The sequence below is a fragment of the Leptonychotes weddellii genome, chromosome 9 (genome assembly GCF_054177405.1).
Source record: "Leptonychotes weddellii isolate Sample4059 chromosome 9, ASM5417740v2, whole genome shotgun sequence".
Taxonomy (NCBI): domain Eukaryota; kingdom Metazoa; phylum Chordata; class Mammalia; order Carnivora; family Phocidae; genus Leptonychotes; species Leptonychotes weddellii.
In genome coordinates, this window is record NC_138377.1 from 120,133,814 (window position 1) to 120,155,120 (window position 21,307).

The 21,307-nt window shown below is 48.5% G+C and overlaps 1 protein-coding gene across 4 annotated transcripts in view; it reads right to left on the reverse strand.

The window, feature by feature from the left end:
* NTRK3 (neurotrophic receptor tyrosine kinase 3) overlaps positions 1-21,307 on the reverse strand; it is a 382,724-nt gene that overhangs the window by 99,530 nt on the left and 261,887 nt on the right. Inside the window, exons 13-14 of one of the 4 annotated variants that reach the window (XM_081831658.1) lie at positions 13,399-13,533; positions 9,801-11,905 (exon numbers count right to left, since the gene is read on the reverse strand). The exons of 2 other annotated variants lie outside the window; for them this stretch is intronic. In XM_081831658.1, coding sequence (XP_081687784.1) covers positions 11,787-11,905; positions 13,399-13,533 — 254 coding nt within the window. In that variant the 3' untranslated portion in view covers positions 9,801-11,786. Of the gene's footprint in view, positions 1-9,800; positions 11,906-13,398; positions 13,534-21,307 lie in introns of those variants that run through there. One more of the 4 variants, XM_081831659.1, reaches the window with a different exon arrangement.

A 21,307-nucleotide genomic window follows, 5' to 3' on the forward strand; every position in this document is an offset into this window, starting at 1 on the left:
TGATGCATGCACAGAGTTAACCCAAGGGTCCCTAAGACGTTATACTCTTCACAGTCCAATCTGCCTCTAGCAAAACTGCCCAGGTCAGGAGTGTGTGTGGGGGTCGGGGGGAGGCAGCTCTCTAAACTTAAACAGACACTCCTATGTGACCTGGCAGAACACTGCTGAGCCCCAGATGTTCCTTAGACAAATCCAAATGTGATGCACCAGGAAGGCTAGGACGCACATGATGGGACTTCTGACCTCCAAGGGGCTGACTGTAAATTCCCTTCATCCCCATGCCACTCATTCTACTCTCTTTCACCATCAGGATTTTGCCAACCCTGTTCGTGATGAGTCTCTTCAATCAGCCAATAGTGGCTACTGCTATAGCAAGCCCATGCTCCTTCTCTAGAGCAAGCAAACGTCCGCCATTCAGCTTTCTTCATAATAGATGAAGTCCTTGTGTATTTTCCATACTCCTAGCAACTGCATATCTGCATAATCAGTGGTATCTGCGTGAGGAAATGGGTTTCTGATGGTAGCCCTACATTTGGAGCAAAGTACATACTGGTATCGTTCATGGACACCAAAGAGACTCTGATTTGAGCATCTGCTTGTGCCTCAGTTTCCCTACAGCAGCAGGGCTCAAAATGTGGTCCAGATATGCCTGGCGGCCCCAAGAACCCATCAAGACACCCGTGTGTTAAAGCTATTTTCCTAGGAAGGTCTAAGGTCTACTAAGGTCTACCGAGGTGGTCTTCGCATTTTTTTACCCTCATTCTCTCACGGGTATGCATGGAGTGTTTCCAGTGGCTTCTTGCCGTGTGATGACATTGTCTGATGTCTAACTGGAATGTGTATGTGTGTGTGCTTGTGTTTCTAAATCTTTCTCAATTCTGATTTCAACTGCAATAAATAGAGATGGATATAACCCACATAAACAAAAGCTCTTTGGGGTCCTCATAATTTGTAAGGGATCCCGAGACTAAAAAGTTTGAGAACCATTGCCCTAGAGCAGGATGCTGGTCACACTTCTACATATCTGAAAGCAGGCAGTGGAGGAAAAATATTTGGAAGACCTTTCTGAGAGGTAGAGTAAGTTACTGAGTATAAAAATAAGTACATTTTCAGAGTTTTCTAACAGGAGTGTCACAGTGACATTTTAGCTGCAAAATGTTATCTAGGTTCTTCTAGATGGAAAAAAAAAGTCTAGAAAAACAGCAAAAGTATTAATATTTTCAATAAAAGCAATACACAGTAAACACAATATTGCTTGTTTGGAGGCTTACCAATGATCCGATTTGCACTTGGACTAGCTTCACCTCAACATCCCCAACCTGGCAAAATTGCTTCCATTCATTTGCATCTCCGAGAGTGTCCAGGGTGTGCGAAAACAATTAGAGGCACAGGGACTGAGAGCACATTTGTATTATTTGTGGAGAGAGAAGGGAGAGCATCTGAAGCTTGTCATTTTTAATTTAACTGCAATTCTGAGATTATCAGTGGATTTCAATTACCCATGCTATAGAATCAGGATGTGATTAGCAACCAGAAGCACTTTTTTTTAAACATCTAAACAACATCACAGTCCAAAATAAACAGATGAAAGACCTCATTCCTTCCAGCTTTAACACCAATCTTTCCATCACTTCTGATTTTCCCTTTATAATCTCTTTACTTCCTTTCTTCCCCCGCCTCCCCCACCCACCACATAACATTGATGGTATTTTCTCTCCCCTCCACCCCCACCCAGGCGCGAGGTGTTCTGAACACAGGGCATCATTCACTGGCCCAGCATACCCAGAAGAGGCAGATGACAGTTGCCTCCATCTTGCAAATGGAACAACTGGGAGACAATATCCACAATGCTGAAATAATATCAACATGGCCAACTAGTGGCCAGGCCAAAACCAAAGTGCTTCACACCTGTCTAGGAGCAGTACACAAGCTGGTAGGAGTGGAAAGGGGTGGTGAAGGACATGCTGGAGATCCTTCAAGAGGAAGAGATAAGTCCTGCTGTCTGTAACAACCATTTCTAGAAATTGCCTCCCCCCAACTCTCATGTCAAAGGATTTGACTTTTCTTAATTAATATAATAATAATAGTAGTAATAATAATAACAATAAATAATTCAAGGAGAGGTCAATAGCATGTCACCAACAAGAAAAGTTTTACCAGTTCAAGGCTGGGGCAGATAAATAATGGAACGTGAACTACCACCTTAAGCCTGGCTACTTCTTTACAGCCTGCTTCCATCTTCTGTGCTATAAATAATTCAGAGTTTTCTTTTTTCTTAAATATCACAAAACCAAGTCAGAATCTTTATGTGAAGGATTCTGCTGTGTCCCTCTCTCCCTCCTCCTCTCCCTCCCTAGCCAGCCCAGGCAACTCCCCAGAGAACGACCCCTCAAGCTTTAACATTTATTCTTTGACATTTCAGACTATTTGTTAGGCAGAGCTGCCTTCTTGAGATCAAAGTCAGAAAATCTTGCCAAGAACTCCCACTTGGCCCTGTCCAACTGTGACAGAGAGGGTCTATTAACCCCCAAGCATCCGCTTCCTTCCTCATCCAGAGAAATCCACCAACCCTCACGAGAAAGGGCACCCATCTCACTCTTTCTTCCCTCCCCTTGCCTTCAAGCCCCCGAGCATTCCAAGAGGGAGCAAAGGCGCTCTTCCCACGTGATACACCAAGACACTCAGCAGAGAGAGGTGGACCCAAGAACCAAAAGATGTCCCCCACCAGGAGACAATAGTGATTCATAGGGATATGGCGTTTGGGGCACTTGTCTAGGTAGAGTCTTTGTATCTGAGGATTACCAAACTCAGAGACAAATATGGAACAAGGAAATGTAACTTACCCCAAGCCATTTTGCTAGTGGAGGTGCTGAGACTGGGCTCCAGGTCTTCATTCCTGTGTCCTACCACTAGATGATGTCTCCTCCACCAGCCTGGGAGGGTGGCCAGGTTTAGTGTTGAAGTCTTACGCTCTTATGTGAGATGACTTACCATTTTCTTCTGAGATACCACAGTGAAGGTTTCCTGCTCTTCACAAGAGTACCTATCCGTCAGTTCTCAGAATCATGTCTGCCTCTTTGCCAAGCAGAAGGCAGAAGGAGGGACTGAGCCTATGGCTGGGCAAAGGTGTTGGGGTGTGGTTGTTCATCTTGGTCAGTGGTTGGTTAATATCCTGCTTCATTCTTCTTTTTAAAAAAGCTCTGACCACCCAATAACCCAGTGTTACCTTAAGTGTGTGTGTCAATCTACCGATCAGTATTAAGTGAAGAGCATTCTGTGTTCAATTAGATTGGGAAAGTGGTGGGATAAAAAGTTTTATTTAAAGCAGGACTTCTCAGAGCCTTTAATATCCTAATGTGTATTGTGAATCTATAAGAGATTGGCTATACCATGCAATATTCTCCAAAGTTATTGGATGGGATCTTAGCATCTCATGAGACTCTAGGGAAGCACTGTCTCAACCAATGAAAAGGAGAGCAACATCATTTCTGTAGTAACTGGAGTAGGAGGAAAAGGTTTCTCTGCAAGTTGGGGACTCAAATTAAGAGAGGGTCATATTGCAGAAACTGAAGCTTTGCCCAGAAAACTGATCAATTCATGTGAGACAATAGTTGATCAAGCAGTTGACCCACTAAAACTACTAAGACAGCCAAAAATGCCATCCTGAAAATGCACAGTGGGGTTACTCTGGTCTTCTTAACAACCAGATTGGCCATTTGGTATCAGAGCTACTAGGGCCCATTGCCTGTTATGGTAGCAGAGTTGCCAAACCAACAGCCATCAAGAGGGAAGGATTCCATGAGTCATTCAAACAGGGACTCAGAATTTAAATTCTCCCAGGAAGGACATTCTGAGAATGTATTCTATATTTGTGACACCTCCTCTCCTCCCCACTGACTGTGGGAAAGAACAGACTCAAGCTCTCACTGGCCGGCTTGGCATCTGGCTCCCTCTGAAGGGAAAGGCTTTGGTCCAAAGCTGCAGCCCTCAGATAGGAGCGGCCCAAGTCATGGAGCCCGGCTGTGTCCTCCTGGCCAGATTGACCTTGCGAAGACTGAAGCTCGTGACAAAAATCGCTGTGAGATTTCCCCTCAGGCTCTCCGTCATGTGAGTTTTCTCTCAGAACTAACAGCAGGAGAAGGCCGACACTTTGGTGTCCCTAGAATACAGAGGCTGGCCTCAGCCTGCCTTCTGGCATTTTCCTTCTCCCTGAAATTGTTTGAAGGAGGGCACCTACGTTTGCCCCATGGGACACAGACTTGAGGACTTGGGCACTGCTTGGCCGGCCGGTGCTGATAAAGACTAAGGAGTGACAGAACTCTTGTAGGTCCAGAGGTCTCCTGCGTTTGGGACCTAAACCCTCTCAACTTCAGACTCAAGGGCTCTCCATATCCTGTGTTCCCCGATACCCTCAAGAACCTGGCCGTGTGATGTAACGATTTCCCCAGACTGTGTGGCTGATTAGAGCCGCATCACAGACCGTAGACAGATGTCCTTCCTTTAAGAGCTCCCGCGACCCCTTCCCCCCAGCCCCACTCCCACTCTTTCCCTGACACATCCATCTGGGAGTCAGGATAGCATGACCTTTGGCCAAAGGCTGTTGCAAACCTTGCAGCGCAAAGGACATTGCGTTGCAATTGTAAAGCAATGTTGCAAGGACCAAAACAGACCAAAACTAGGGGGAGCTTCAGAGTAAAAGGAGGTGGCAAGTCAGAGCTCTATAAAAGAAGTATCACACAGGTATATCCCCCACGGCAGTGAAATCACTTTCCCGGGGACAGGTCCCTGCCCCTCTCACGGCAGAATGAACTTGGGGACAAAGGAGGGAAGCCTGTGTCTTTTTAAGGGAAACAGCCAATCGCTCCAATGAGGTTCCCAAAGGCAGAAGCAGACTGTCGTGTTGCTGCCATGGTAACAGCCCATGGGCAGGAGGAGCTGAGCGGAAGGAGGGCACGAAGACAAGCTGGTCGTCACTAGTGGCCCCCAAGGCCACCGGCATTACTTACCACAGTCAGGCTTGGCGGGGTGTTATCTGAGCTGATGTGATGCTCTGCCCCACCCCCCACCCCAAACTTTGATGAAGCCACAGACCAGGGAGCACAATCCTGGAACTCCTACCTTGGGCAGCCTGGCTCCTTGGTCTCTGAGTGGGGAGTGTTGACCACCCTTCCAAACCCTCACACATCACTTGATGCTGCTCTTAAGGGGCTGGGGGGTGGGGCGCGGCATGCGGGGAGAACAGCTCAGCATCTCTGCCTCTCAGAAAAGCCAAGCTCCGTTCTTGTTAACACCCCGTGCCCCCTTCTCCACCCTTCGCCAAATCACAGATTCCTCTACATCGGAGAGGCCTCAGGCAGCACCTGTTTGCAGAGGGGTGTGGGGAAATACCGTGACCCCGAGAAGCCCAGGGCTGTGCGGGAAGCTCGTGTGTCTCCTGTTTCCGAGGCTTGAGAAGTGTCGTCAAAGCCCCCAGCCAGAACCTCTCTACAGCTCTGGCTCTTCTCTCAGAATGTGGTAAGCCTGCTTCTCCCCTCTACCTCACACAGTTCCAGACGCCTTCCCAAAGTGGGCCCACGTGGACTGGGTCTTGCCCTGGGCTGGAGGCCTCTGACACCGCATTGAAGCCGGCAGCTTCCCCTATGCCCTGCAGGATCTGCGCTTCTCAGAGATCCTCCCACCTGCTCGTTCCTCCTTCAGGGAAGCCAGCAGGTCTTGTCCAAGGCCAGCCCCAATACTTCTTCCTTCTCCCCCGTTCGCACTGTCTCCCCCCACCCCCCGAGCACAAAGAACACTCGAGCCCCACACTCCCATCCCCCTGCAAGGCCAGCACGGTGGGGAAAGATCTAGCTCTCTGAGGTGCACCCTGATATCTCATGATGGGAGGGGAAGTGTCCTGATGGACGGGGCCAGAAGACAGACAGCCCGTAGGCCTCCTCCCCATGCAGAAACCTCCCCGAGGCAGCAGGGGGAATTTAACTCCAAGGGGACCCTAGGGTCACATTATGGAAATGTCACCCACTGAGAGGAAGAATTGGGATGGAAGTCCTACCCAAATGGATCTCAGAATCCTGATGGAATTTTGGAACCCCCCCCCCAAGAAGCAGACAAGGACCTTATCTCTCGCCAGCACATCTTACATCTTACTTTGGGGTTCAAGTAGGGCTGAACAAGGAGTCTTACTGAGCTCGCAGAGTAATACTGTCAGCTACAAGCTAAGGTTTTTTGGGGACGTGGGAAGTGCAAAGTGCAGAGTGAGAGCCACTCAAGGCAACTGGGGGCTGCATCAGCTTTGCCCACGTCAACCCCACCGAAGAGGGGGAAGGGGAGAGCACGGGGGAGCTGGGAGAGAGGAGGGGGCCCAGGCCTCCCGGACAATCTGGCTGCGAACCAGGCTCCCTGTCACTCCCATGTTCCCCACTGCCCCGTCACCTCCTCCACTGTCACACTCAAGAGTTTCCCTCCATTCCTGTCCTTCCCACGGGAGCCCCAGAGCGGCCAGCATCACCTGCCACCTCCTCACTCCTCCTCACCTCATTTCTCTCTCCCTTCTAGAACTACTCTGGCAGCAATGCATGAATGGAGCTAGAGCTCAGGGTCCCTGAACACCAAAGAGTGAAGGCCCTCGGCCTAATCCATGTCTGGCATGGCTCAGAAAGCTACACAGCAACAAAGTCCTCCTGCTCTGATCCGCCTGCGCTTGTCCTGCCTCGGTGGCCTCGAACCCTCTCCGGCCCCTCACTGTTGTGTCTGAGCTGCACGAGCCTCTCTGCTCATGCCTGGGCCTGACCTGCGGGAACTGGGCCCAGCCAGGGGAGGCGTCCCGGGCCCGGCACATCTGTGCTCAGGTCACACCTGCAGCTGGGAGGTGGAGGTAAGGACACGGCTTCTGGAAGTTTGGCTGCAGAAGAATTCCCACACGGGAGGGAAGAGCCAGGGTGGCCCAGAGGCCAGCTTCTTGGCTTCCACACGGAACATGCTCAGCATCTGCTCTTTTCCTGGGTGAGAAGCACATGGCTGAGCTTCGACACCCCGGGAGGTCTTTCGGATGGGACAGGAAAGTTCGAATAGGGGCAGGGGAATCAGGCAAGGAGCATCCTTCCTCCCACCACCTTCCTGTCTGAAGCTGCTCTCACGTGCCTGGACCCGGGCAGCCTCACCCACCCGGGCGTCTCACCCGACAAGCCCTCCCCAAGATCAAAGACGCCACCGTTGTCTGCTTGGCAATCTCGCCGCCTGCAAGCTGGGTGATTAATCTTAGACCGAAGACCAACCACTCCTTCAGGTGTTCGGGGTCACGAAATGCTAGCATGGGCGAGGAATAAAAACACTGCAGACATTCTTTTCCAGAGAGTCTTTCAAAATCACCCGGTTTGGTTCCAGAGGGAGATTCAGAATGGCATCTAGCCTCAAAGAGCCCCGAAAGACCTGTTCACCTCGGGAGGGGTGGGGGAAGCCCCCAGGACTGCAGCCTTCCAGAAGCAGAAGACCTCAGGGAAGTCAGGGCGACCTCACGTCGGCCCTGGTTCTGCCGGTCCCAAACTGACAACCGGGGCTCATTCCTGAGCATTCTGAGTCCCAGCCTCCTCCTGGGTAAGATGTACCTGGCTCTGAGCGGCTCTGCTTCGGTGACATAAGGATAATGTTTCGCGGGTGGGCCCCATTCTTCGGCGCTCGGTAACCAGTTCCAGGATCTGGCCATGCAATCCTCGTGAACGACTCCAGTCCTCTCCAAAGCACGCCCCTGGGAGGCCCTACTCCTGTTTTCACTGCTGTCTTTAAGCACAGAGCAAGCTTCCCACTCTCCAGACTCTGGAGAATAGGGTTCAGAACCAGTGTTCCTCAGCCACCCCCTCTAAAATTCAGACCCAGATAAGCACCTGGCAAGCACCCTGGATTCATGGCCTATGTCAGCTGTGGACCTGAACGGCAGGACCACAGTGCAAGCTGGAGTCTAAGAAAACCACTGTGAAATCCTGTGGGTGAGATTCCAAACCCAGAAGGTCTTGCTGGTCCCCCGAGCCTCCCTGCATGAAGCCGGGCCAAGCCAGCGTCCTTCTGGGCCGAGTTCCGCTCTCTGTGTCTGCCCCGTGCTAACTCTAACAGCCCCAGAGGCTCTAACGTTGGGGTAAATGCCAGGGGCTTCAGGACCCAGCAGGAAAGCTTGGAAAACAGAGTCCAGGACACTGAACACTGTTCTCCCTTCTCAGCTGGTCCTCGTTCCGCCTGACAACGCTCTGCGCTCATCTGTCACCTGCCCGTTTCCTCCGCTGGGCACTGCAGACTTCCTCAGCTCCCCTCAGATCTCACTCACCACACAAGGCCTGGCCTTGCACTTAACAGGCAAAACAGAAGCCACCAGAAAGCCTTCCTCCCCTTCCTTGCCCCCAAACCTCTAAACTCCCATCTTTCTTCTTGCCTCCTCCCCCGTTGGAATGGCGCTCCCTTCACAGGGCTGGTGCAGGCCCCTCCCTCTGAGCTGGGTGCTGTCCCTCCCCCCTCTTCAGGGGCCATTTCCATTCATCCCCTCTTCTCCCATGCTTCCAAGGCTCCATGCATTTGAACAAAGCAACGCTCAAATCTCTCTTACTAAAAATGAAAGTTTTCCCTGTGGTCCCAAAGATCCTCCCATCCCTTGGGACATCCCAGTTCTAGCCCTGGAACCACAGAGAGTAGGAGAATGCAGAGCTGGGGCAAGGCCCTACCCAGGCCATTCTAGAGAAGAGGAACTTCCATTTGGGGTGAGGTTGGGGGTGGGGCGGGGGGGGCTCAAACTCAATTTAAATGGGAGGTTAAGTCAATGAGGGTCAGGAGAAAAAGCACCACCCTAGCCTGACCGCTCCCCTGTTGGACTTCCGCCTTGAGCTCCCCCACCCTGCTCTACCTGTCTCTCTGTTACCTGCTAAGTAAGCAAGCTCCCACAAAGCCTGCTGAGGCCCAGCAAAAGGTCCAATCCTACCCAGGAAACCTTCCTCGGCCCCTGTCCTCCACTCTCGCTCCAGATACCCTGCTCACAGAGGCCCCTCCTCCTCAAAGGTAGATGTAAGTTACAGGTGTGGCCAGGAACCCAGGGCCGACAGCCAAGCCCAGCTCACTTACACCTGCTACTCTCAGGAGGACCCCACCCCTGCCTCCTGCTTCAGGCCGCCCACATGAGACTTGGTGGAGAGTCTGGCCCACCTGAGTGTGTGTGTGCGCGGGTGTGTGGATGGGGCGTCCCAGAATGATCAGCAGACTGGCCTACAAGCGCAGAGCCCCGTCTTCCTCTGGGCAAGGTCACATCCTCAAGATCCTGGGAAGGTACAAAACTGCTCTACTAGGATTCTCCTAGTGACCTGCTGATGCAAGGATCTCTCAGTTCTACTCCCAAACCTCTTACACATCAGTTCTGAAGAAAGGATCATGGTAAGCCTTAGCCGCTCAGACAACAGAACAGTCCTCCAGCCACCAAGGAGGTGAGGGTCTCAGTGGCCTGAGCAGTGTCTGGAGTCAGGCTTGAATCTCGCTTCTGCCTCTTGTGCTGTGTGACCCTGGGTGAACCATTCAACCTTTCTGTGCCTCTAATTCTGCCTCGATAGAATGAGGAAACACTTCACTAGATGGGCTTGACCTATCTGGAGGAGTCTCAATGAAAGCAACCAATGCAACAGATTGTAAACACTTTGGCAAACAAGGACTGAGCTAAGAAACTTCTTTAAAAGAGTATCAGTAAAATGGGGGGAGGGAAGGGGGGGGAAATGTCAGAATTTCTGTGTCTTTAATATTCTTTGCAAAGTTGCCAAATAAGAGGTCTGATGCAGTCATTTCATTAGAAAATAAAGTGTTTATTAAGAAACTATACACTGAACACTCCTATAAGTCTCTGTGGAAATACAACGCCCCATTGTCATAGCACAAGGTGAGAAAATGGCAGAATAAAAGATGCTGGGATGGATGGAGCCTGGCAGGCTGGAAATGAGGTAATGATTTACAATAATTAAAAAAACATCATCCTCAAGCTTACTCCTTAAAGCCACACTCGGGAGGAGGCCCTGGCCCCAAGGGTCAGCAGGACACGGTGGGGATCAGCCTGACATGAAGCAGTGGAGGGGGGAGGGCAGGATGGCGGGAAGCTATCAGGGGCTAGATACACACACATCTTGAGGCCCTGGAGAAAACCTGAACTCCCACACAATACTCTGGACACTACGGTGTCTGGGAGGCCACCCCCAAAATGGGCCAAGAACTTGGAAAGCTTCGTGATTTTAAACCCCATGGAGGCATCTGCAGAATCAGCGGGAACCTGGCACAAAGAACCACCATCCACAGGCCCCAGGAAGGAGGACCTTCAGTGGGAAGCTTGATTCCCATGTAAATTTGCCGAAGCCAGAGAGAATCTACTATCTCTTGCTGTGAGTCATCACCCCAAAACTTAAGTGGGTTAAAAACCACCACCATCGTGTCCTAAGAGCTCCCCATGGGAGACCCCCCTGCTTCATGTTCTCCACCATCAAGGGACAGCCTGTGCTGACTTCTCACCATGGAAGTACCCCAGGTGGGAGCGGCTGGGTCAAGCCCGGAGTCCACTCGGCCAGCATGGCAGCAAATCTGGGAGAGGTTCAGGCCCTACAGCTGTGCTTCCCTTTCCCCAGCGGATCAAGTTGGAAATGGAAGGAACAAAGCCCCTCTTTGGGAGAGGGTGGCCGTGGAGTAAGGCATGAGTCAAAGCAAGCAAAGTAAACACATATATTGACCAGAGAACAGGATGGCCCTTCCACTGGTTTCATGAGAGGGGCTGGAGGAGGCCAATTTTTCCTTCTCTTCCCTTCAGTTCATCTTGGCCTTGAAATGGTGATTCCATTGGGTTCCGAAAGTTCTCAGAGTCAAGAGTAAGTGAAAGTGGGGGGTAGAGAGCCAATCCTGGGATCAGGGACTAGCAGGAAGGGCCTTGGGCCCTGACTCGCTCGGTCCCTTGTGGTCCTAGGAGGATGCCCCATTCACGGGCAAGACCTCCCGTAGCAAAAGCTTGTCAGGACTGCACATCTTGGGGCCAAGGAGTTTTCTAATACCACACTCACTGTGAGCCATTCCAGAGCGAAGAGGAGGGGAGGGGGGAAAACGTGTCCAAAAAAAGTATGGTTTTCTCCACCAAAAAAAAAAAATCATATATATATATATGTGTGTGTATATATATATAGAAAATGATTGGTTTCCATTCTTTCCTCTGAGACCTAATCTGGTGCCAACACTCGGGCCTGGCTCCCCCTCTCTCACCGCGTGGTCTCCACCTCTGCTTAGACGCTCTTCCCCATTGGAGGTTGCAGGGCGATGAGGTTGCTAAGAGGACAGCCTGGTATCCTAGGGAGAGCCAGGGAGAGACCCCACGCTTCCAAGCAGGGTAAGTGAGGCTGGAGCACGGCTGGACTTCATCAGGCTTTCTCGTGGTGGTTGGGTGGTTTTTGGAAAGCAAGAGAATGGCTAGTGTGTTTTTTGTTAAAAGATGGTTCTTGGTGCACAGGTTTTTAATTCTCTTTATTGGCTCTAAAGATGGTGGCAGGAGCTGCCTCGGAGGCCGGGGTGGAGGGGGGAGAAGGAGCACAGTGATGACTGAGGGAAAGGGCAGCCCTGCCAGTGGTGGATGAGGGACGACACCCGTCTTGGTGGCGTGAAAGGTGCAGGGGCGCCGGCGGCTCATGCAGTTTCTACTTAGCATCCCTGGATCCAAAGAGAACAGCGCCTAGAGCTTCCCACCTCTCAGAGGGCCCAGCCTACCCAGGTGACATCAAAACAGGGAGGCTTAAAAGGAGTTTTTAAAAGCCATGACGTCCTTTGCTGAAATAAACACTGACATCCTCAACATAGATGCCATGGTTAAGAGGCTTGGAATGTCCGGGAAGGCTTATTGGATTCAACATAATTTCTCTGAAACCTATAAAAAACAAAAACAAAAAAACAGAAAAACAGAAAAAAGCAAAATAAAGTAAAAACCAAAATCCCCCCCGCCCCAAAGAAGATCGAAACTAGGAGGGGAAACAGAGAGGGAGCTTGAAGGGGGTGGGGGGGCGGGGAGGGTGGGGGAAGAATGGGAGATATGGACACAGATATATATTGGAAACTGCCAAATGAACTGTCAGCAAAAGGGAAGGACAGGAGGAGGGGATTAACTTAAAACCAAGCATGGTCAGAGAAACTGGAAACACTCCATTTTGCTGCGGCCTCCACTGAACCGAGGAAGGGAAGTGAGCCAACTATCTGGGGGCTTGGCCTTGGATTGTCATGGAAGAGCAGGAGGGGCCTCATCCGGTTGGGAGGAGCCCCTGAGGATGAGCCGACAGGTAGATGGGGAGGGGGCATCACCGCTAGGGTCACTGGCGGGGTGGGAGGATGCATTCTCAGAACTTGCATTGTTAAGGGATAATAGAGGGCTACTTCTTAATCCTAGGAGCCAGAATCCTATAGACTACCTTGACCACACCAGGGGGGTAGGAGCGCTATTCTTCCAAGTCTGCCCCCTCTTTCTCATTGACTTTTGGTTTCCTTTCACCAGCTCAGTGGAAAGTTTAGGAAATAATGGCTGCTTTTTTTTGGCCATATCATAATGCCAAGTCTTAATAGGGGATGGAAGTGTTCTGGAGCAATGACCCTGGTAGCCAAGTGCATGAGAACTCAGCTCCAGTCTGGCCACACTGCCATGGAGTGAATTAGGATGTCCACAGTGTCCAGAGTTGTGGGTGTTCCTGATCAACTCTCCAGACGGAGGTTTAATAATAAAATAATGTCTGTCCATGTGTTTCCGTGTGTGTGCGTAAAGACAAGCTTGTCTTTTCATGAAAGCTATGTGCAGGCATGTGAAGGACACAATGGGCAGCTGGGTGTTGGGGATACAATGGGAAAAGACCGAGTTGGTTGCATTGAGACTCTCCCCTTCTCCTTCCCAGATCAAAACACAGTTGAGTAATGTGGGCATTGGGAGCCCTCCATCTGCAGGGAGCGGGGCCAGGGTTATGAGGAGAGAGGGAAACTTCCTTGTCTATGACATCACATTTAGAGAGAGACTCAGCTTCAGGATGAGAAGCGGTGTTAACCCGGGACGAGGGCTCTCTGGGATCTGAGGTGGAAGGGAGGGCAGGCCACTGGTCTGGGTGGCCTGCCTAGAAGGTGTGTGACACCACTGTTCCCATCCAGGCCACGGTCCCTCTCTTGCTTCTCCCATACCCCTCACCTTGGCCCTATGACATATTCTCCCTGGAAGACTCCTCCGACCTAAGGGATTCTAGTACCAATCACACACTGGGTACCTAGTCATCCCCCAGTCCTCTGGGACATAGGGAGATTCCATGAGGTCTTAAAAATCTTAAGAATCAAAATTGGTTGGGGGAGGGGTCTGTACTGCATACAAAGACGTCAAAGGAGGTAACTCACCATGTGACCTTGGGTAAGACACTTCCCCACTCTGGACCTCAGGTTCCTCATATATATAGTGAGTTGATGAGACTAGATGATCTCTATTGTCCTTCAAGTTTAATATCCCATGATTGTCTATGTTTGAAAAGACCCCTGGCAGAAGAGGCAGACATGGGGGGAATTAATGGTCAGTATTGAGCCCCAAGTGCAAAAACATGGGAAAGTAGTTTCACGGGCACAGTGCCAGAAACAGAAGCCCAGGTGTTTCCTGCTCTTGTAGTCCACACTGCTTTACCTGTAGGGGCACCTGCTTTATTTTATGCATAAAATCTAGATACATTGTCCTCTGAGTATCAGACAGTGGCCTTAAAGAACCGTAACCAGGGAGTCAGGGAAGATCTGCCATCACCATGAACTCTGTCCAACCCTTTCCCTGACATGTTAGACCCCCATCCCCCTTCCTGGGCCCAAGCACCCTGAACTCGTGCCCATCACTGCTACTCTGGATGCCATTCTCAGGGCCAGAAGGATGATTCTTATCACCGGGGTGATGACCCTGCAGGTCCCAAGACCCTCCTTCTGGCTCCTTCTCTCTCTCAGAAAAAATCCAGCTCATCTCCAAGAGGAAAACAGCTTGATAAAGGGCAATGAGGAGACAGGGCCGGGGGGGCGGATGTGAGTTTTGTCCCTTAAAATCTTTCTTGCCTTAATGAGGGCATAAACAGTTGGAACAACAAACGCTGTTGGTTCACTAGACCCGGCGACTACAACTCCTTTGAAAGGCATCATGTTATAGCTTGAGAGTGAAATCTCCTTTGGAGGCCTTGCAGCATCATGGGCCCTGGAAGGCTCCGTGTCGGATCCATTAAAGGCAGGGGCCAAGCCTGCCTAAGCCTCTGCCAAGGTCCCTGAAGCTGCCTCCGTGAACATGAGCCTTTTCCCATATTAGCCGGGATCTGAAGTTTGTTTTCTCTGGAACTCTTTCCCAGGTGGAGCCCTTCCAAGATTCTAAGTGCTGAATCCTGATAACATAGGAGGCACTGCTCCAAGATCCTCCATTCCTCCCCCTCATGCTCAGAACAACCCTGGAGCAGGAAGGAAAAGGCATCTGCTTGGGGGAGGGCAGGGGGGGCCAGGACCACCATGGACGCTGACCGGGAAAGGCACAGATGGGTGGAGGGAAGGCTGAGGAGGGGCAAACCCACCTCCAAAGAAGGCCTCGCCCACCCCACCATGCCCTGCGGACCTCCGTGTCGAACCTTTTCTTCCATCTGGTGACAGCTCTTCCCAAAGCCAGGCAGCACAGAGCTCACTGTAGGCCCTCCGTGACTCAGAACATGAGCGTGGTCTTTGGGGACTGTCTAGGTATAGTTTCCTGAGCAGCGAGCCAGAGCCTCTGAGATTGTTTTGGGAAGGGAGGGGAGCTGGGAAGGCAGGCTGGGGGAGAAGGGGCACTGAGCACCCACAGTACTGGAAGAAAGCACTGGAACCAATCCCACTGGGCCGAAAGCAGGGTAAATCTTCAACACCAAGGCCTTCAAGATTCACTGCAGCAGAGAAGGGCCAGCTCCGATGGCTGCACAACACAAAAGGGGGCTAGGCCTTCAAACCTCTCCGTTTTTCTAACAGCCTTGCAGACCCCAAGCATCCACCCCTCTCTGGGGTCTCACCCCAGCCCCACAGCCAACGCCCTGGCCTTGGGAGCCCAGCACCCCCGCATCCACCAGTGAGAACTTCCCTGCCTCTTCTGCCTACACACTCCTCATGCGGCGGCTTTGGGTTCTCAAGGCCTCCCTTTCCGTCCCTGCTTCTTCCTTTTGTTATCTGACATGATAATTTTATCACCTAATTCCATAAAGTGGTTAGGTTATGGCCTTGATAAAAGGCCCAATACCAAATGGAGCTCTGCTGGATTATTTTCCAACATTTCCTCTTCAAATGTATTCGTTTGTCATCTTCAAGTTGCTACATCACACTGGCGCTTAGCACTTACATGGTGTTGGCTGGGAGAAAATCACTTTAGACTCAAGAGTGGGTTGAAATACACAGGAGCCCTGGCACTGAGGTCAGGGGAGCCTTCGCAGGGACCCGGAGACACAGGGCTATTTAGATCCTTGTCCAGAAAGGGAGAGCAGGAGGGGGCAACCGGACAGACGTGAGGGTGAAGAGCCCACTCTGCACCCCACCCCAGCCAAGGGGCACTCTATCCACAGCCTCCCCGTCTTTCCCCAAGGGGTAAGAAGAGGTGAGATGGACTGAAGAAGGCAGCCCCCAACCAACGTCCCGCTGTAACAATCCTACCATCGGATGCATCGCTGAGCCCCCTGGAACCCGAAGATCTCTGTAAGGTAGTGACAGCGCCAGGCCCTGCCAACAGCTAATCCAGTGTCCCCCAATATCTTTAAAAGGCTGCCATTACGGACTCCATTTTAACTGTGGGAAAACGAAGGCTCGATAATACATTTTTAAAAACCAACCAACCAACCAAGTTCACTTGGTGGCAGTCTGATGTTGAACCAAGCTCTTCATAACCCCAAAGTCTTTATCATGAACTACTTTGCAATATGGCTTCTATTTGTTGAAAAATCCATATCCAGGGAAAAGAGGCTGACATAGAAGTCAAGGCAGCAGTGGTGGGGACAGGGCTGTATGTATGGCTCCCTCTGCAAGGCCTGGATGGAGGGCTAGAGTGTTCTTTCCTCACCAACAGCTTCCCTAGCCAGGGAGATGAGCATCCCCGGCCTGTCCCTGCCCGCCACCAGCAGACACCTGGTTTAACCTTTCCTGCTTCATTTTCGGCCCTGCCACACCCACCACTCTTACAGTAACACATTGCATGCATTCGTACTTTCCAAGTAAAGAAACCCAAACTCTATCTACCCATTGACTCCTTCATTTTGATGGAACTTTTAGGAGTTCAGCTTAGGAAGGATGAAAAGTAAACCCAATGAAAGAGAGATGCTAATGAGTTTGGAGAGAAGAACAATTATCCAGAACATAGTCACACCCAGAGCAAGAGTGTGGAATATCTGAGAATACCCCTGGGATGGCAAGCATGGCGCCAGGAAGAACTCTCTCCCCAGCACCGTCCACTATGTGGAGCACTAGGCCACTATGTGAACAAGAAGGGTCAGGAAAGGGCGCCTGAGTGGCTCAGTTGGTTAAGTGACTGCCTTCAGCTCAGGTCACGATCCTGGAGTCCCTGGATCGACTCCCGCATCGGGCTCCCTGCTCAGCAGGGAGTCTGCTTCTCCCTCTGACCCTCCCCCCTCTCATGCTCTCTCTGTCTCTATCTCATTCTCTCTCTCAAATAAATAAATAAAATCATTAAAAAAAAAAAAAAGAAGAAGGGTCACGAAAGAGTATATTATGGTAAAGAAAAGCTCCCTCATGACAGGTATCTCTTGCTTCATTTCCCGCTTGGGTGGTGGCCTCTCCAAGGTTATGGAAAGAAGGCCACCAAAGAGTCCTAGCAGTCCCTGGGATAGGACTAGGGTTACTTTGTTCTGTACCTTTGCCTCCTGATGTGGCTACTGCACTGTTTTCTATCTAGGTTCCTTCTCTCCTGCCATTAGATTCAGTAGAAGGCAGGTGGCAATGACCCGGGTGGGTGACATTAAAATGCCTAGCCTTGCTGGCCACGACTTAGCTTGCTTAAAACTCTCTTAAAAATTGCTTAAAATTCTCATAGCTCTTCTTCTTTTATTCTGAGGTTGCAAACCTAACCTATAGGCCATATGTGGCTCTAGGATGTGTCTTTTTTCAGCACAATTTCTTTTTAAAATTTTTTACTTAGTTGCCAACATTTAGAACTTGGGAGATTTCACATTTAAAATTTCTGTATTTGTAGCTTCCCTTGAAAATCCAAGAGTTCTGGCAATGTTGGGCCAGCTATTTCTGCACAGTGCAAATCAGCCAGAGCAACACAGTGCTCACTCAATTTAGACAGGGCATGTGTTCTCCACTTTGCCATATACTCTACCACTCCCTATTAGCCTCCATCCGACCCCTCCACTTACTTCCAATACCTGCATGGTTTGCCTTAGCATTTGAGCTTAAAACTTGACAATAAATATAAAGCCAGCATTAGGTTATGGGCTGTGCATTAAAGACCAGGGAATGCCATCTCAGCAAGCCTTGCTGACTGTCCCTGTCATGACCAAACTTATGCTCCCTCTGGTCATGGTTAATAGTTATAAAGAAGGAGCTGAAAACCTACGTCCAAGGGACAAACTTAGAGAGTAGAGATCCTTCAGGAACTGAATCGCATGGGTAAGAGGGCACTGTGTTTCAAAACAAAAGTCCCAATGAGAAGACATGCTGAAGACCATTTACAACGTTGCTGTTGGGGGACAAAGTGACACTAGATCATCAGTCAGCTGTGTGTTCCACAGTGCTTATGTGTATAAGGCACCTGACCAAAGGTTGTCAAGTATCACCTAGCAGGTCTCTTCATACAGTCGTTATATTCCATGGGACATGATTTGACCTAACTATCCCCACATCCTTATATTGACAAACCTGCTACAAAGGGTTCCAAAGGACACAAAAATGTTCTTGGAACTGAAATGTCCCTCCTGTACGCTTCCTGGCTAAGAGGGTGGAACTGGATCCCCAACTTCAGAATGCAGTACCTCTTCTTGTAAAGTTGACTTAATACAACTTGGAAAATAAATGATGGGACTGCCCTGGTCCATGTGCCCAAGTCTGGTTCCAGCTGTGTGCAGATGCTGAGGGAGGGGGCTGAGGCTGAATGTACCCCAAATGTGATTTGGCTCATGGAGTCATGCCCACAGGAAGTCACAGTGGGAGGGCATCCACACCCGGGTGACACAAAAGGGCACAGAACACTGAGATCCTCAGACAACAGCCAGAGGCTGGTCCCTGAAGGAATCTTGAAGGCTCTTATGACTCTTCCCTGATGGACATGTCAAGGCTTGCATTTAGATGTAGGAGGATGTGCCCGGGGGCTCCACCCTTGGCATCACAAAGATTGTCCCAATAATAAGTGAATCTTGGTTGAAAGGAGTAAAATGTTAGTCCCAGAGAAAGGGAAATTCCTTACACTCCAGGATGTGGATGAAGTGACCTCTTAAAATCAAAATACTCCATAAGGCATGGAGTAAAATTAGTCGCATGTTCACCATTCTCAAAATTAACTACATAAAGGACGATCTATGATGTCGGAACACTTCCTCTTGTTTAACTGAGAGGAGAGGAAGCGTCAGGTATTAAAAATCTTCATCTCCCCACCCACTCCCCGAACTGCAAAATCCTGCCTTTATATTCAGCATATTTTTCCCATTCTTGATTCTTTTTATTCTTTTCAAATGTTTGAAATATCTGAAAATACCCGAAAAATCTAGGGAATAGCAAAACCATGTACCCACCACCCAGTATTAACAGCTTATAATATTCTCATATCTTCTTCACAAAATTTGAGAGAAATAATACATTATAGCTATGGTTGAGAACCCAAATGAGTCTGTCCATGATCCTGTTCCTGTTTTTATCCCAAACCAGAGTTAACCACTTCCCTGAAATAGAGGATTATCGTTGCTAAGCATCTTTGAATAATTTTGCTACATTGGTACATAATGGTAAGCAAATTATAGTATTGTTTTGCCTAAACAAGGGATGTTTTCTAGATTATCCATGTTGAGCCATGTAGCTCTCATTCATTAATTGTAACTGATATAATCCACCATGTGAATATACTGCAAATTATTTATCTGTTCAACCAACTGAGATTTGTTTCCATTTTGTCAATATTAAAAAAAGTTGCAATAAATATTACATAAGTCTCTTTATGTGCATGTGGGAGAGTTTCTCTAGAGCAGAATTGGCAAACTTCCTACGAAGGGACAGACAATGAATATTTTAGGCTTTATACAAATCACCAAATCTCTGTTGCTACTACTAAATTCTGCCATTGTAGTCAGAAAGCAGCCATAGACAACACACAAACAAATGACCGTGTTCCAATAAAACTTTATTTACAAAAACAGATGGGAGCCACATTTGGGTGGGCCATCATTTGCTGACTTCTACTCTAGAGGTTTGTTACTCAAAGTGTGGGCATGCGGAGCAGCAGCAACAACTGGGAGACTGGTAAAAAATGGAAACTCTCAGATCCCACTGAATCAACATCTGCATTTTAACAAGCTCTTCAGGCAATCTGTGTGCAAAAAAATGTTTGAGAAGAATGGCTTTGAAGGATATCCTTATAATTTAGTGCATATAAATCCTTCAGCATGTTCTTAAATGCTTCCCCAAAGTGATGGTACTCATACTTCTATAATCACTAAACGGGTGAACTTCTTACCCTGTATCCCCATATCTGATATTACTTGATGTGTGGTAGATGTTATCTCCTTGCACTTTTAAGCTGCATTTCCCTGATCACTATTGAAGTTGTGCATCATCTCAGTTGGAGCTTCCTGATCTGTGAATTGTCTATTCATATCCTTTACTCACTGTGTGTGTATATATATATATACACACACACGTACATAAATGTGTATATAAATATATGTAATGTATATATCTGCATATAATAGGTTGTTGGTCTGTTGGATTTGTATGAGTTTATTTATTCTGTTTGCAAATTTTTTGTTGGATACATGGGTTGAAATTATGTTCTTCTAGTCCATAGTTTGTCTTTTAACTTAGTATATGGCATCTTATATAGATTTGTTTTTAAATTAATGTAGTCAAATGCATTAATCTTTCCGTTTATGATATTCATAATCTATATCTTAAGAAGATTTTCCCTCCTCAAAGTCAAATGATATTCTCCTTTCCTTTAAAAGTACTACATTTAACAATCTACCCTAGGGAAGAATTGCAAATAATTGATGTAGAGACTCCTCACTGAAGGAGGTGGAGCTTAACTCCCCACTGTGAGTATGTGCTTTGCTTATTAGGTTACTTTCAAAGAGAATGGCAGAGGGGAAATGTAACTTTACAGTGGAGAATCCTGGCAAACCCTGCCTCAGCCAGGTGGTCAAGGTGAGCATCATCAGCAATGCCATGTGATAAGCACATACTTTGGATGTGATGTGATGAGAATGGCACTCGCCTCTGTGGTCTTTCCTCCTAAAACCCAAAGACCCCAACTGACAAGCCTAAATTGGAAGACATTCTGCATAGAATCTGCTGCTCAAAACTGTGAAGGTAATCAAGGACAAGGAAAGTCTAAGAAACTGTCATAGGTCAAAGGAGGCAAAGAAAACATGATAACTAAATGTAATGTGGTGTCCTGGATGAGATCCTGGAACAGAAAAAGGACATTTGCGGTAAAACCAATGAATCAGAATAAAGTACTGAGTTTAGTAAATAGCAATGTACTGATGTTGGTTTCTTAGTTGTGACAAATGTATCATGGCAATACAGAATGATTACAATGGGGAAGCTAGGTGAGGGGTATAAGGGAATTCTCTGAACTACCATTACAATTCTTTGTATATCTAAAACTATTTTAAAATGAACAGTTCTACTTTCAAATTTCACCCAGATTTCCAATTTATTTTGTGACTGGTATGAGGTAATACTATAACCTTACTTTTTTTCATGTGGCTTTACAGAATCATTCTTCCCTTTCATGCTGATTAGCAATGATATATCAAAAATACACGCATACCCATACATCTGTCTGTCTAGATTTATATACCTATATACAAACATATGTATGTTTTCTGAGTGCTTAAAAAATATTATTATACTTCGGCCTCTTTGTCTTCTCTCCTAATTACTACAACTTTATAACGTCCTTTTGTCTACTAAAACAAATCTCAATCTTGATCTTCTTTTTAAAAAAAATACCTTAGCTACTCTTTGTCTCTCATTCTTCCACATAAATTATAGAATAAGCTTATCAAGTAAGTGTCTTCAAAACCCCTGCTGGGATTTTTATTAAGATTATATT